The 16,195-nt window shown below is 49.3% G+C and overlaps 1 protein-coding gene across 4 annotated transcripts in view; it reads left to right on the top strand.

The window, feature by feature from the left end:
* The first annotated feature begins 6,912 nt into the window (after window positions 1–6,912).
* LOC116936933 (uncharacterized) overlaps window positions 6,913–16,195 on the top strand; it is a 29,478-nt gene continuing 20,195 nt past the window's right edge. For 2 of the 4 annotated variants that reach the window (XM_032944075.2, XM_076057852.1), the window contains exons 1-6: window positions 6,913–7,065; window positions 8,916–9,000; window positions 9,432–9,480; window positions 12,745–12,853; window positions 13,625–13,805; window positions 14,513–14,787. In XM_032944075.2, coding sequence (XP_032799966.2) covers window positions 7,056–7,065; window positions 8,916–9,000; window positions 9,432–9,480; window positions 12,745–12,853; window positions 13,625–13,805; window positions 14,513–14,787 — 709 coding nt within the window. In that variant the 5' untranslated portion in view covers window positions 6,913–7,055. The remainder of the gene's footprint in view (window positions 7,066–8,915; window positions 9,001–9,431; window positions 9,481–12,744; window positions 12,854–13,624; window positions 13,806–14,512; window positions 14,788–16,195) is intronic. The other 2 variants (XM_076057853.1, XM_076057855.1) reach the window with 2 other exon arrangements.

The raw sequence follows: 16,195 nt of genomic DNA, 5'->3' as shown, positions 1-16,195 counted from the left end.
GGGGGAGTGGAGGGGAGAGGGGGTGGGGTGGGGTGCCCAGGTGGGCCTTCCCTAGGTCGACTCAGCCTCGAATGAGTCGCTCTTGTTGCGGTGTGTGCAGTAATCATGGCCAGGTGGGGAGACAAAGGCGGCCGGGCGTGGTGCTGGCCACCCACCCCCTCTGTGTGTGCCGCAGTGCCGGTAGCCTTCGTAGGCGCTGCTGCTCGCTACTGACAGCACTTGCCCCTACAGTAGCTAGAGGCTACATGGGGGATATTTGTCTGTGTGTAGGGTGTGTGTTTAAGTTGGCACAGTGGTTGCCTCTGCCAGGCATCTCAGTCAGTCAACCCCTGGCACCTGCAAGGTGTGTCCCGTGACCTCCTACCGCTGCACCTAACCTGGCAGTGCTGAGTCTATGGGCAGTGCTGAGTCTATGGGCAGTGCTGAGTCTGTGGGCGGTGCTGAGTCTATGGGCAGTGCTGAGTCTATGGGCAGTGCTGAATCTATGAGCAATGTTGAGTCTATGGGCAGTGTTGAGTCTATGGGCAGTGCTGAATCTATGGGCAGTGCTGAGTCTATGGGCAGTGCTGAGTCTATGGGCAGTGCTGAGTCTATGGGCAGTGCTGAATCTATGGGTAGTGCTGAGTCTATGGGCAGTGCGGAGTCTATGGGCAGTGCTGAGTCTATGGGCAGTGCTGAGTCTATGGGCAGTGCTGAATCTATGGGCAATGTTGAGTCTATGGGCAGTGCTGAGTCTATGGGCAGTGCTGAGTCTATGGGCAGTGCTGAGTCTATGGGCAGTTTTGAGTCTATGGGCAGTGCTGAGGCTATGGGCAGTGCTGAGTCTATGGGCAGTGCTGAGTCTATGGTGCAGTGTTGAGTCTATGGGCAGTGCTGAGTCTATGGGTAGCAGTGTTGAGTTTATGGGCAGTGTTAGTCTATGGTGAAGTGTTGATTCTATGGTGAAGTGTTGATTCTATGGGCAGTGGTGAGTCTACGGGCAGGTTTGAGTCTATGGGCAGTTTTGAGTCTGTGGTCAATTCTTAGCCTATGAGCAGTGCTGAATCTGTGGGCAGTGTTGAGTCTATGGGTAGTGTTAAGTCTGTGGGCAGTGTTAATTCGATGGGCAGTGAAAAGTCTACGGGCATTGTTGAGTCTATGGTGCAGTGCTGAGTCTATGGGCATTGTTGAGTCTATGGGTAGCAGTGTTGAGTCTATGGGTAGCAGTGTTGAGTCTATGGGTAGCAGTGTTGAGTCTACGGGCAGTGTTAATTCTCTGGTGATGCACATTTGCCCCGTCCACTTCGTTCTGACACCCAGACGTTTGGTGACACTGCACGTCACGTGGGTGCTCTCTGACCTCAGGGCACATAGGCCCCGCCCACTTCGTTCTGACACCCAGACGTTTGGTGACACTGCACGTCACGTGGGTGCTCTCTGACCTCAGGGCACATAGGCCCCGCCCACTTCGTTCTGACACCCAGACGTTTGGTGACACTGCACGTCACGTGGGTGCTCTCTATCCTCTGGGCACATAGGCCCCGCCCACTTCGTTCTGACACCCAGACGTTTGGTGACACTGCACATCACGTGGGTGCTCTCTGACCTCAGGGCACATAGGCCCCGCCCACTTCGTTGCGCCGCGGGAGCTCTCGTGCCACGCCCATTTTTGAAACCTTCGTTCAGCGGTTTTACTTCACTTGATTCCTCTGTTTGTCTGGGTCAAATCCTGTAATCAAAATCTCGTCCACTTCCCGTTGTCCAATCAATTCCACATTTTGCACACGTACTCAGATCCGGTGACAATGCATGCCTCTATCAATTAATTCACTACTTTCAAGCAATTTACATTTTGTATGGACGCTTTATTATATATATTTGTGTAGGTCAAAAACGCCGCGGTCTCTATAACTGTGGAATCGGCTCGCACAAAAAGCAGGCGCCACGTGTCTCAGGCGCCATTAAAGCACTTCTCGACCGTGAGTTAAACGAAGTTGTTAATAAAACCATTGTTTAAAAACAAAAAATTCTAAACGAGTTTATTGAAACCTTGGTTGTGTGGTGAAGATGCCAGTTTATTAACACAAGGGTAACAAATGACACCAGAGATAGGTGTCCCTACACTTGGTCCTTCACTCGGACCTCCGGCTCTATCGGTCCCTAGCCCCAGCTATCTCTTGGGCTCTCTCACTCGAGTTGGGACGGGGGTTCAGCCAACACCGCCCGACCGAGGACAGCAGCTCCCCTCGTAACTCTGGCCGGCTCTCCGAGACTTCGCTGAGCCCTACTTCCCCTGGCTCTCTCGAATTCAGCTCTCCTACTCGTAGAACCCGGACAGGGGATCAGCCAACTCCGTCCCGTCACGAGCAGGAGAGGCCTCCTTGTCAGACGCTCGGTGTCCCCCGGCTCCCACAGCGACCCCCCTACGTCACGGGGTCCCCCTTAAGTACCCCCCTGACAATCCCCGTGACGTGACGTCATCCCGATTCACGGTGCTCATGACGTCATGTCATCCATTACTCCCCTACACCTTCACAAGCGGTTGCTTTCGGTGACTTTCCCCCTCTTTCCTCCTGAAGACGATCGCTTGTGTTGTGATGGAAATGTCGTGGTTTTTGTTTCTTATTTTTTTTTATTACCGAAAGAACCAAGAATAAGTCTACATAATAGACTGCCAGTACGCTCACTCAGATTAAGAACCAGGCTACAGTCTACATTATAGACTACCAGTACACTCACTCAGATTAATAACCAGGCTACAGTCTACATTATAGACTGCCAGGATGCTCACTCAGGTTAAGAACCAGGCTACAGTCTAGATTATAGACTGCCAGTACACTCACTCAGATTAATAACCAGGCTACAGTCTACATTATAGACTGGCAGTACACTCACTCAGGTTGAGAACCAGGCTACAGTCTACATTATAGACTGCCAGTACACTCACTCAGGTTAAGAACCAGGCTACAGTCTAGATTATAGACTGCCAGTACGATCACTCAGCTTAATAACCAGGCTACAGTCTACATTATAGACTGTCAGTACACTCAACCAGTTTAATAACCAGGCTACAGTCTACATTATAGACTGCTAGTACACTCACCCAGATTAATAACCAGGCTACAGTCCTCATTATAGACTGCCAGTACACTCACTCAGATTAATAACCAGGCTACAGTCTACATTATAGACTGCTAGTACACTCACTCAGATTAATAACCAGGCTACAGTCTACATTATAGACTGCCAGTACACTCACCCAGCTTAATAACCAGGCTACAGTCTACATTACAGACTGCTAGTACACTCACTCAGATTAAGAACCCGGCTACAGTCTACATTATAGACTGCCAGTACACTCACCCAGGTTAATACCCAAGCTACAGTCTAGATTATAGACTACAGTACGCTCACTCAGATTAAGAACCAGGCTACAGTCTAGATTAAAGACTGCTAGTACACTCACTCAGATTAATAACCAGGCTACAGTCTACATTATAGACTGCCAGTGCGCTCACTCAGGTTAATAACCAGGCTACAGTCTACATTATAGACTGCCAGTACACTCACTCAGGTTGAGAACCAGGATACAGTCTACATTATAGACTGTCAGTAAACTCACTCAGATTAATAACCAGGCTACAGTCTACATTATAGACTGCCAGAACACTCACTCAGCTAAATAACCAGGCTACAGTCTACATTATAGACTGCCAGTACGCTCACTCAGGTTGAGAACCAGGCTACAGTCTACATTATAGACTGTCAGTAAACTCACTCAGATTAATAACCAGGCTACAGTCTACATTATAGACTGCCAGTACACTCACTCAGATTAATAACCAGGCTACAGTCTACATTATAGACTGTCAGTACACTCACTCAGATTAATAACAAGGCTACAGTCTACATTATAGACTGCCAGTACACTCACTCAGATTAATAACCAGGCTACAGTCTACATTATAGACTGCCAGTACACTCACTCAGATTAATAACCAGGCTACAGTCTACATTATAGACTGCCAGTACGCTCACTCAGGTTGAGAACCAGGCTACAGTCTACATTATAGACTGCTAGTACACTCACTCAGATTATTAACCACGCTACAGTCTACATTATAGACTGCCAGTACACTCACTCAGGTTAATAACCAGGCTACAGTCTACATTATAGACTGCCAGTACACTCACTCAGGTTAATAACCAGGCTACAGTCTACATTATAGACTGCTAGTACACTCACTCAGATTAATAACCATGCTACAGTCAACATTATAGACTGTCAGTACACTCACCCAGGTTAATAACCAGGCTACAGTCTACATTATAGACTGCCAGTACACTCACTCAGATTAATAACCAGGCGACAGTCTACATTATAGACTACCAGTACACTCACTCAGATTAATAACCAGGCTACAGTCCTCATTATAGACTGCCAGTACACTCACCCAGATTAATAACCAGGCTACAGTCTACATTATAGACTGCCAGTACACTCACTCAGATTAATAACCAGGCTACAGTCTACATTATAGACTGCTAGTACACTCACCCAGATTAATAACCAGGCTACAGTCTACATTATAGACTGCCAGAACACTCATTCAGGTTAAGAACCAGGCTACAGTCTAGATTATAGACTGCCAGTACGTTCACTCAGCTTAATAACCAGGCTACAGTCTACATTATAGACTGCCAGTACACTCACCCAGATTAATAACCAGGCTACAGTCTACATTATAGACTGGCAGTACACTCACCCAGGTTAATAACCAGGCTACAGTCTACATTATAGACTGTCAGTACACTCACTCAGATTAATAACTAGGCTACAGTCTACTTTATAGACTACCAGTACGCTCACTCAGATTAAGAACCAGGCTACAGTCTACATTATAGACTACCAGTACGCTCACTCAGATTAAGAACCAGGCTACAGTCTACATTATAGACTGGCAGTACACTCACCCAGGTTAATAACCAAGCTATAGTCTAGATTATAGACTACAGTACGCTCACTCAGATTAATAACCAGGCTACAGTCTACATTATAGACTACCAGTACGCTCACTCAGATTAAGAACCAGGCTACAGTCTACATTATAGACTGCTAGTACACTCACTCAGATTAATAACCAGGCTACAGTCTAAATTATAGACTGTCAGTACACTCACTCAGATTAATAACCAGGCTACAGTCTACATTATAGACTGCCAGTACACTCACTCAGATTAATAACCAGGCTACAGTCCTCATTATAGACTGCCAGTACACTCACTCAGATTAATAACTAGGCTACAGTCTACATTATAGGGAACCGGTTCCCTATCTTTTAACATGGGCTAATGTTAAGTGATAGGGAACCAGAAATTTGTCACAATGGACTCGGGCTTGCCCCCCTGTGGGACTTTGTCACAATGGACTGGTCCAAGCCCCCCTGTGGGACTTTGTCACAATGGACTGGCCCAAGCCCCCCTGTGGGACTTTGTCACAATGGACTGGCCCAAGCCCCCCTGTGGGACTCGATGATAATGAACTCAGTTTCAGTTTAATTTATTTGGCATAGCCCTGTGAGCCATTCGGCTCTTGAATCGGGTGCAACCGCAACAAACAAAAAACAAAAACATGAACAAGAAATAATCTTAAAGTGACTATGTGACTGTGCAAACAGAAAATCCAGGAAAAAACAGCAAAATATTCCAGAAAAAGCACCGTACACCAACGCTGTGTGCAACAACAACAACAACCACAAGACAACTTAGATTAAGGCCATCAGTCTAACTCCGTACTACAACAAACAAACATGGCCAAACCAAAAAACTTTTCGAAATCACCAAAATAAAGCCATAAAAGCAATGTAACAGTAATCACAGGAAGTGTGACTGGATTTTCACGATAAACTACATAAACAACATGTAACACCAAACCCTGCAGCCATAGCTGGCTGCATGAGTCACTCCACAACAACAGGAGCATCAGAGTATCAAATTTTTCAACGCACCTTTAAGATCAGCACACTAAATCAAAATACAGATAATACTTTGCAGCGGTCATCCGGACCGAAACATTTTATTTTATTTTAGGCCACTGAATAGCAGTGGCAGCTAGGGGTGTACAACTCCTCTAGAGCAGTTTTGAGTGAAGATCTCATTGGTAGTGATTCAAGTTGCAGTTTATTGACAATAGCATTCCAGACCCTGGGGGCATCAATAGCAAAGACCCTTCCTCCAGTTTTTGTACGGCAATAGGGAATGTGAAGCTGGTAAATGAGCGAAGACCTTAGGTCAAATTTGTTCTTTCAAACAGAGAGGAGATCCAGTAGGTAGTCTGCGGATTTTTTTGTAAGTACATCGTGAATAAATAAGATCTGGTGCACAAGCCGTCGTACATTAAGAGATGTTAAGTTTGACCCAATGTAGAGATCACAGTGGTGAGTCCTATATGGGCAGTTCAATGCAAATCTTAAGGCCGAGTGATAGATGGAATCAAGCTTCTTCAGTACAGTACTTGGGGCTGATTTATACACGATGTCACAGTAATCAAGTGGAGGCAGTATGGTAACTTTTATCAATTCCATACGGAACATAGGGGGGAAGCAGTGATTGTGTCGATACAGAAAAGCAATTTTTATTTTTGTTTTTTTTACCAATATAATCAATGTGATCTTCAAAATTCAGTTTTGAATCCAGGATAACCCCAATATACTTATAGATCTTGACTTGCTCTATTTGATAATTATTTAAGGAATGTAATTGGGGAAAAATAACTTCCTGCTTTAGTTCTGGTGAGAAGCATAGCACCTTGGTCACTCCATTGCACTCTGTCCATAAGGGACTCGCTATACCCGTCACAGTTCACATCTATCAAAAAAAGAGCTTTATAGTTCATCGGATTCCTGCAGTATAAATGATAGACTCGCCCAACACCGCCCCCACCCCGCGCGACTCGGTTATAATGGACTCGCCCAACCGGCGGATCTCACGCGTCACGTGACCCGCTTCTCTTCCTTTCTTTTTTGGCGCGCAACCTCCGTCCCTTGAGAGGAAGAACGAAGCAGCAAGCAGCCGCCATGTCGACTGGTGAGGCGATTTCGTCCATCCGCAGCCATCCTCCCCTCCATCACATCGCGGGACTCGCTGCGATGGCACCGCCGCATGCGGCGTCGGTTGCCGCAGCGGGTTTCGGCAAAAATCGCTTTCGCGGAGCTCGATGCTCGGAGATTTGTTTCTTTTATCTTAGGGGAGTCCCATCGGATGGCGGCGATGGCTCGCCCCTGCTGGCGTCCCCTACCGGCGGGGGCTGGGTCAGCCCGGGAAACCCCGTAGCGCCGCGCGCCATTCGCGCTCGCTTTAATAGGCCTCAACCCGGCCCTAAAGTCGTTGAACGTTAAATATTTTATGTAAACTCATTTCAAAAATATATACACGAAAGATTCGATTGATATGAAGGGGTTATTTAAAATCGTGGATGTTTAATTTGTTAAGCTGCCTGTAAACGGCGATGTTTTTAAAATCCGATAAAGAAGTGCTTAGTCTATGGCCCACGATTCGGGTGGCGGTGGCGGTGGTTGATGATGGCGGTGGTTATGGTGATGGTAGGTGATGGTGATGATTTTGATGGTGGGTGTTGGTGGTTGTGATAGTGATAATAGTGGTGATGTTGATGGTGGTTGTGATGTTGATGATAGTGGTGATGGTGGTGATGTTGATGGTGGTTGTGATGTTAATAATAGTGGTGATGTTGATAATAGTGGTGATGTTGATGGTGGTTGTGATGTTGATGATAGTGGTGATGGTGATGTTGGTGGTGATGGTGATGTTGATGATAGTGGTGATGTTGACGGTGGTTGTGATGGTGATGATAGTGGTGATGTTGATGGTGGTTTTGATGATGGTGATGATAGTGGTGATGTTGGTGGTTTTGATGGTGGTGATAGTGGTGATGATGGTGGGGGTAATGGTGACCATGGTGGTGGTAAAACATTCTGTGAAGGCGATGCTGGGATCTTTGCGTTTATATCTACGGGAGAGACAAAGGCGGCCGAACAAGGGGTTTGTGGTGGTGCTGGCCCACCCACCCCCTCCAAGTTCCACAGTTCCGGCCTTCAAAGCTGCTGCTGCTTCCTGACTGTACTTGCTCACAGGGCTATACCAGCCCGCTAGAGGCTACCTGGGGGAGCTTTGTCTTTGTATCACAGCTGCTGCTTCTCACGAAGTGCACTTGCCCATCCAGTCCGCTAGGCTACCTGGGGGAGCTTTGTGTCTGTGACAGCACTTGCCCCAACAGCCCCCCCCCCCGCTCGAGGCTACCTGGGGGAGCTTTGTCTTTTCTAGATTTGAAGCTTTCGTGACTGCTAGGATCCATACTCTTTGGTTCTATTAGGTAAAGTCACGTAGGTAAAAAATAAAATAACAAAAATCACGACGTTTCGGCCACAACACAAGCGGCCTTCATCAGGTGAAGGGACGAGACTGTCTGGAGGACAGCGCTGGAGTGAAAAAAGCCACGCTCAGATCACGACCTTTAAGCTGTGTGAGAAGAAACAAAAGCGCCTTGACAAAGGAATTAGCATATAATTTAGCATTGAAATAGCTGAGTGATTAGCTTGTAACTGGTCACAGAAATAGCTATGTTAAAGTCAGAGCATATACATTCACCGAGGCACCTAGTACAAATCAAACAGCTGCTGCTTCTACTCACGAAGTGCACATGCCCATCCAGTCCGCTAGGCTGCCTAGAGGAGCTTTGTGTCTGTGACAGCACTTGCCCCAACAGCCCCCCCCCCGCTAGAGGCTACCTCAGGGAGCTTCGTATCATAGCCATTGCTGCTCGCTGCACTTGCCCCGCTAGAGGCTACCTGGGCGAGCTTTGTCTTTGTGGTGTTGGACTCAGGGCCGCCTTTGTCTTCCCTCACCCCCTCCCAACGCAGATTACGGAGCCTACAGCAGCAGCGGCGGTGGCGGCGGCGGCAGCGGAGGAGGGGGAGGTGGGGCAAGTGGGGGAGCAGGGCAGGGGTGAGTACCGGGTGTCTGTGGGTAAAGAGCTTTAAAGCTCATCAGATTTTTCTACTGTACATATTTGGTGGGGGGGGAGGGGGGTGAGGAGGTGGAGGGGGGTGAGGAGGTGGAGGGGGGTGAGGAGGAGGGGGGGTGAGGAGGGGGGGGTGATGAGGAGGATGGGTGATGAGGAGGGGGGGGAGATGAGGAGGGGGGGTGATGAGGAGGGGGGTGATGAGGGGGGGGTGAAGAGGAGTGGGGGTGAAGAGGTGGGGGGTGATGAGGAGGGGGGGATGAAGAGGAGGAGGGGGGTGATGAGGAGGGGGGGGATGAGTAGGAGGCGGGTGAGTGGTGAGTAGGAGGTCGGTGAGTGGTGAGTAGGAGGCGAGAGAGTGGTGAGTAGGAGGCGAGTGAGTGGTGAGGTGTAACTGCGGGCTGTGTGTGGACAGGTATGGAGCGTACAGCGGTGCCCAGGCGCAGTATGGACAAACCGGCCAGGTGAGTGTAGGGATCATCATCAATAATAGTATAATATAATAACCTCTACTTTATAAAAAGCGCCTTTTGTTTCGGAATATCTCAAAAGTGTGAAAATGCTACAAAAATGACACTCGCAAGCATCCACGAAAATCTTAAGCAAAATCGAATATCAAAGACTCTTCTTGAAATTACAATAAAATTAACAATTATGATACAAGTGGATAATTATTACTGGTTCTTTCGGTGAAGTCACGTAGGTAGAAAATAAAATAAATCACGACGTTTCGGGCGCAATACAAGCGTCCATCATCAGGTGGGCAAGATTGGTCTGCTGCTGAGGCAGACTGTTTTAAAAGAAAAACTCGTGCTTTATGTTTTAAATAAGACCATGCTTTCACACTTGATGACGGACGCTTGTGTTGTGCCCGAAACGTCGTGATTTATTTTCTTTTAATTGATACCTACGTGACTTTAATCTGGATTTGACTTTACCGAAAGGACCAAAGAGCACTGCCCATAGACTCAGCACTGCCCATAGACTCAACACTGCCCATAGACTCAACACTGCCCATAGACTCAACACTGCCCACAGACTCAGCACTGCCCATAGACTCAGCACTGCCCATAGACTCAACACTGCCCATAGACTCAACACTGCCCATAGACTCAACACTGCCCATAGACTCAGCACTGCCCATAGACTCAGCACTGCCCATAGACTCAACACTGCCCATAGACTCAACACTGCCCATAGACTCAACACTGCCCATAGATTCAGCACTAGCCATAGACTCAACACTGCCCATAGACTCAGCACTGCCCATAGACTCAGCACTGCCCATAGACTCAGCACTGCACCATAGACTCAGTACTGCCCATAGACTCAACACTGCCCATAGACTCAGCACTAGCCATAGACTCAACACTGCCCATAGACTCAGCACTGCCCATAGATTCAGCACTGCCCCATAGACTCAACACTGCCCCATAGACTCAGCATTGCCCATAGACTCAACACTGCCCATAGACTCAGCACTAGCCATAGACTCAGCACTGCCCATAGACTCAGCACTGCCCATAGATTCAGCACTGCCCCATAGACTCAACACTGCCCCATAGACTCATCACTAGCCATAGACTCAACACTGCCCATAGATTTAGCACTACCCATAGACTCAGCACTACCCATAGACTCAACACTGCCCATAGACTCAACACTGCCCATAGACTCAACACTGCCCATAGACTCAACACTGCCCACAGACTCAGCACTGCCCATAGATTCAGCACTGCCCATAGACTCAACACTAGCCATAGACTCAACACTGCCCATAGACTCAGCACTGCCCATAGACTCAGCACTGCCCATAGACTCAACACTGCCCATAGACTCAACACTGCCCATAGACTCAACACTGCCCATAGACTCAGCACTAGCCATAGACTCAGCACTGCCCATAGACTCAGCACTGCCCATAGACTCAGCACTGCCCATAGACTCAGCACTGCCCATAGACTCAGCACTGCACCATAGACTCAGTACTGCCCATAGACTCAACACTGCCCATAGACTCAGCACTGCCCATAGATTCAGCACTGCCCCATAGACTCAACACTGCCCATAGACTCAGCATTGCCCATAGACTCAACACTGCCCATAGACTCAGCACTAGCCATAGACTCAACACTGCCCATAGACTCAGCACTGCCCATAGATTCAGCACTGCCCCATAGACTCAACACTGCCCCATAGACTCAGCACTAGCCATAGACTCAACACTGCCCATAGATTTAGCACTACCCATAGACTCAGCACTACCCATAGACTCAGCATTGCCCATTGACTCAACACTGCCCATAGACTCAGCACTGCCCATAGATTCAGCACTGCCCATAGATTCAGCACTGCCCATAGACTCAACACTGCCCATAGATTCAGCACTGCCCATAGACTCAGCACTACCCATATACTCAACACTAGCCATAGACTCAACACTGCCCATAGACTCAACACAGCCCATAGACTCAGCACTGCCCATAGACTCAACACAGCCCATAGACTCAACACTTCCCATAGACTCAACACAGCCCATAGACTCAGCACTACCTACTTGGCTTTACCGAAAGAACCAAAGAGTATGGATTCCTGCAGTCATGAAAGCTTCGAATCAAGGCTTTCCCTGCAAATCAAGATTATTGGATAATTATTACAGAGTAATCCGATTGGACAACAGATTTTCTGTTTTGAATGTTAAGTTACAGGAAAAGCCTTGATTCGAAGCTTTCGTTACTGCAGGAATCCATACTCTTTGGTTCTTTCGGTAAAGTCACGTAGGTAGAAAAATAATAGACCAAGACGTTTCCATCGCAACACAAGCAGTTGTCATCAGGTGGAAGAGCCACAGCAAGAAGACAAAACTGCTGAAGTGGCTGTCCCACCTGATGACGATTGCTTGTGTTGTGATCGAAACGTCGTGGTATATTATTTATACGCTTTCATTTAACTGTCATTGTATTCTCAAATCTTGTAACTCAATTTTAACCCACTTCCCAATGTGGTATCGACTGCAAACTTGGTATACTCATGTCATACTGATGACAACACTATATTCTATCATAAAAAATATATACAGTAAATCCTTGGATTGCGAGTAACTTGGTCTGCGAGTGTTTTGCAAGACGAGCAAAAATTCTAAATAAATATTAATTTGATAAACGAGCCAGGTCTTGCATTACGAGCAGTGCACGTGTGGACGCTTTGTCTGCTGAGCGTCACGTGATCACAACTGATGTACTAGTGCTTTGATATACGAGTGCTTTGGATTACATACACGGTTCCGTAACGAATTATGCTCGCAATCCAAGGTTTTACTGTACTTTTTAAACATTTTTTACGTGTTATGTTTCGGCATGAATCTAATTGCCCACGCTCAACTAACGTTGGCTGTAATTGGCCACGGTCCCTTACGCCATTGCAAGCTTCGGGGCCACTTCCTAGAGTCGTGGAGTTCTGCCATTACTAGTACATTTCATAAAAGCGTATTTTAAAATTTTAAAAAATATATTTTTCTATCTACGTGACTTACCGAAAGAACCAAAGAGTACAGGGAAAGCCGCTCTCCCCCCAGTCCCTGGGGCCCTGAGTGGTGCTGGCCACCCACCCCCTCGTGTGCCACAGTGCTGGCCTTCATCGGTGCTGCTCGCTCACAACACTTGCCCCAACTGTGTTAAGGCTATATGGGGGATCTTTGTCTTTTGTGTGGCGGTGGTGGTGTGAATCAGCAGAGCTATGGGAGCTATGCTCAGCCCACTGACTCCACCTCCTACTCGGCTCAGGGCCAACAGCAGACCGCCACCACTGGGGGAGCCTACAACCAGCAGAGCTACGCAGGTGAGAGGCTGACAGCCCTGTGGGAGCTCCTGGGGCTACTAACACTCAGCCCTGTGGGAGCCCCTGATCCTACTAACACTCAGCCCTGTGGGAGCCCCTGGGGCTACTAACACTCAGCCCTGTGGGAGCCCCTGGGGCTACTAACACTCAGCCCTGTGGGAGCCCCTGGGGCTACTAACACTCAGCCCTGTGGGAGCCCCTGGGGCTACTAACACTCAGCCATGTGGGAGCCCCTGGGGCTACTAACACTCAGCCCTGTGGGAGCCCCTGGGGCTACTAACACTCAGCCCTGTGGGAGCCCCTGGGGCTACTAACACTCAGCCCTGTGGGAGCCCCTGGGGCTACTAACACTCAGCCCTGTGGGAGCCCCTGGGGCTACTAACACTCAGCCCTGTGGGAGCCCCTGGGGCTACTAACACTCAGCCCTGTGGGAGCCCCTGGGGCTACTAACACTCAGCCCTGTGGGAGCCCCTGGGGCTACTAACACTCAGCCCTGTGGGAGCCCCTGCGCTACTAACACTCAGCCATGTGGGAGCCCCTGATCCTACTAACACTCAGCCCTGTGGGAGCCCCTGGGGCTACTAACACTCAGCCCTGTGGGAGCCCCTGGGGCTACTACACTCAGCCCTGTGGGAGCCCCTGGGGCTACTAACACTCAGCCCTGTGGGAGCCCCTGGGGCTACTAACACTGAACCCTGTGGGAGCCCCAGGGGCTACTAACCTATGGGAGAGCTTACAGTGTGTGGCCGTCCCATCCTGCATGTGTCTCAGGTTATACTGGCAGCAGCTCCTACGGGGGCACCCAGTCTGCGCAGGGCTACAGCAGCAGCGGCTACGACTCCGGCGCTTCCTCGGCCGGATCCTATGGGCAGCAGGCCGGGGGGCAGCAGCAGCAGGGCAGCTACGGGAGCGGCTACAGCAGTGGACAGCAGCAGAGCACTCCTGCTGGCAGGTACGGTGGTTGTTGCGTTGTGTGAGTGTCTGGGTGAGTGTCTGGGTGTTGTGTGTTTGTGGGGGGTGTTGTGTGTGCGTTTGGGGGGTGTTGTGTGTGCGTTTGGGGGGGGTCAGTGTGTGCGTGTTGGGGGGGTCAGTGTGTGGGGGGGGGTCAGTGTGTGGGGGGGGTCAGTGTGTGGGGGGAGTCAGTGTGTGGGGGGGGGGGGTCAGTGTGTGGGGGGGGTCAGTGTGTGGGGGGGGGTCAGTGTGTGGGGGGGGTCAGTGTGTGCGTGTGGGGGGGGGGGTCAGTGTGTGGGGTCAGTGTGTGGGGAGCAGTAGTGGAGTGGTTCGCACGCTGTGCTATGAACCTGCCCACCTGAGTTTGATTCCCGCTCACGGCCATCAACGTCAGTGACGATTATCTGAACCGGTCCTGGGCCTCCCCTAGGTCGACTCGACCTCAATTGACTACCTGGTGCGATGTGTGAACATCGCTACTCGGGAGACAAAGGCGGTCGGGTGTGGTGCTGGCCACCCACCCCCTCGTGTGCCGTCCTGGCCTTCATAGGTGCTCAATAACAGCACTTGCCCCAGAAGTGTGTTTGAAGACTATACAGGGGATCTTTGTCCTTTGTAGGTGTGGGTGTGTGTATATATGCGAGGGCCATCTGGGCCATCTTTGTGTTATGAACCCTCCCTCCCTCTCTCCCTCTCTCCCTCCCTCAGCTACGGAGGGGGGTCCAGCAGCAGCTACGACCAGCAGGCGTCCGGCTACAGCAGCGGAGGCGGCAGCAGCGGCCAGACGGCCACAGCCGGCTACCAGAGTCAGCAGCAGTCGTCGGGAGGCTACGGAGGAGGGGGGCAGTCGTCGGGAGGCTATGGAGGAGGGGGGCAGTCGTCGGGAGGCTATGGAGGAGGGGGGCAGTCGTCGGGAGGCTATGGAGGAGGGGGGCAGTCGGGAGGCTACGGAGGAGGAGGAGGTGGGCAGGGCGGCAGCTACGGTGAGTCCGAGGGGGCGTCAACGCGACGGCGGCTTCTGTGCCGTCTCGGCAGAGGACGGTCGCCGCGCCGCGCGCTCTGGGATCCTACGTTCGGACGCTCCTTGACGTGTAATCGATCGCTGCGTTGCTGGAAAAGCTCGCGCGTACCTCGTCACGTACGTCAAAAGCAATTTTCCCATTGGTGTTAGCAGTTCTGCACACCGGTGTGTTGGAGAGAATTCTAAATGTTAGTGGGTTTATATTCTTAGCTCTTTCGGTAAAGTCACGTTGAAGGGAAACGATAGAATAAAAAAAATATATAAAACAATACAAATTCTCACGATGTTTCGACGATAAGACAAACGGTCGTCATCGGGCGTGTAGGTTTGCATTTATTTATTTTTAAAACGGTGTACTTATAAAACGTCAGCGCCACGCGCAGCGATTTGGCAGTTTATTTAGAAGGACTTAGTCCATCTATGTTCTGAAAAGAGGAGGGGGGAGACGAAAAATTAATGTATGCTGTCTGAAAGCCACTGTAAGCGTGAACAACCAAGACCTGAAATGGTTTATCAAATCTTTCCAATGATTTCTAAGCCAGAATCCATCTTCTCGGTTTAAATTGTCTCTGTGCTTGTATATGTGGATAGCCTCATGAACGAATCTCTCATGGTAGCCAGATGGCTTACAAAGAACCTCTGTCTTGGAAAAGTCAATGTCATGTGAGCCTACTGAATTATAAAAATGATCTGCCACGGCTGAGGTGTTGGTCCTACCGTGTTTAAGGTCTGCTTTGTGTTCACGAATGCGGTCCGAGACATGGCGTTTGGTTTCTCCAATGTAACTACTACCACAGAGGCAACTTAGTTTGTAGACACCAGGGTACTGTATGTCCAGAATCACATCTTTTACAGACGGAACCAGATCACGGATTTTATGTAATGTGTTGAAACGGACCTGGATCTTGTGTTTATTCAAGATTTTGGAGATCTTTTTTGTGATCCCCGCAATGTAGGGTAAAGTGATGGTTTTGAAAGGCTCCTCAAGAGGGTCCTTCATGGTTTGAGTGATAGCTTTGCGGATTGTATAGTCGGAGTAACCATTAGCCTTAAGAGCTTGGTGTACGTGCTTGAGTTCACTGCCTATGTGTTCCTGGTCGGATATGCATTGGGCTCTATGATACAGTCTTGATGAGAGAATTCTTCTGTGATGGATGGTGGTGGGAATCCGGTTTCAGATAAGCATCCATATGGGTAGCTTTCCTGTAGACAGTGGCTCATTGAACCATCAGGTCTCTTTTTAATTAGGACATCCAAAAAAGATAGCTTGCCATCTTTTTCGACTTCCATGGTAAATCTGATGGCTGGGTGTATGGAATTGATGTGGTCGAAGAATTGGTCTAGAGCAGGCCGACCATGTAGCCAGATGA

This window comes from Petromyzon marinus, chromosome 85 (genome assembly GCF_048934315.1).
Source record: "Petromyzon marinus isolate PM22_M1 ecotype Great Lakes invasive population chromosome 85, UKy_Petmar_22M1.pri1.0, whole genome shotgun sequence".
NCBI lineage: Eukaryota > Metazoa > Chordata > Hyperoartia > Petromyzontiformes > Petromyzontidae > Petromyzon > Petromyzon marinus.
The sequence above is the reverse complement of the archived record's forward strand: the minus strand, read 5'-3'. Positions and strand labels throughout refer to the sequence as shown.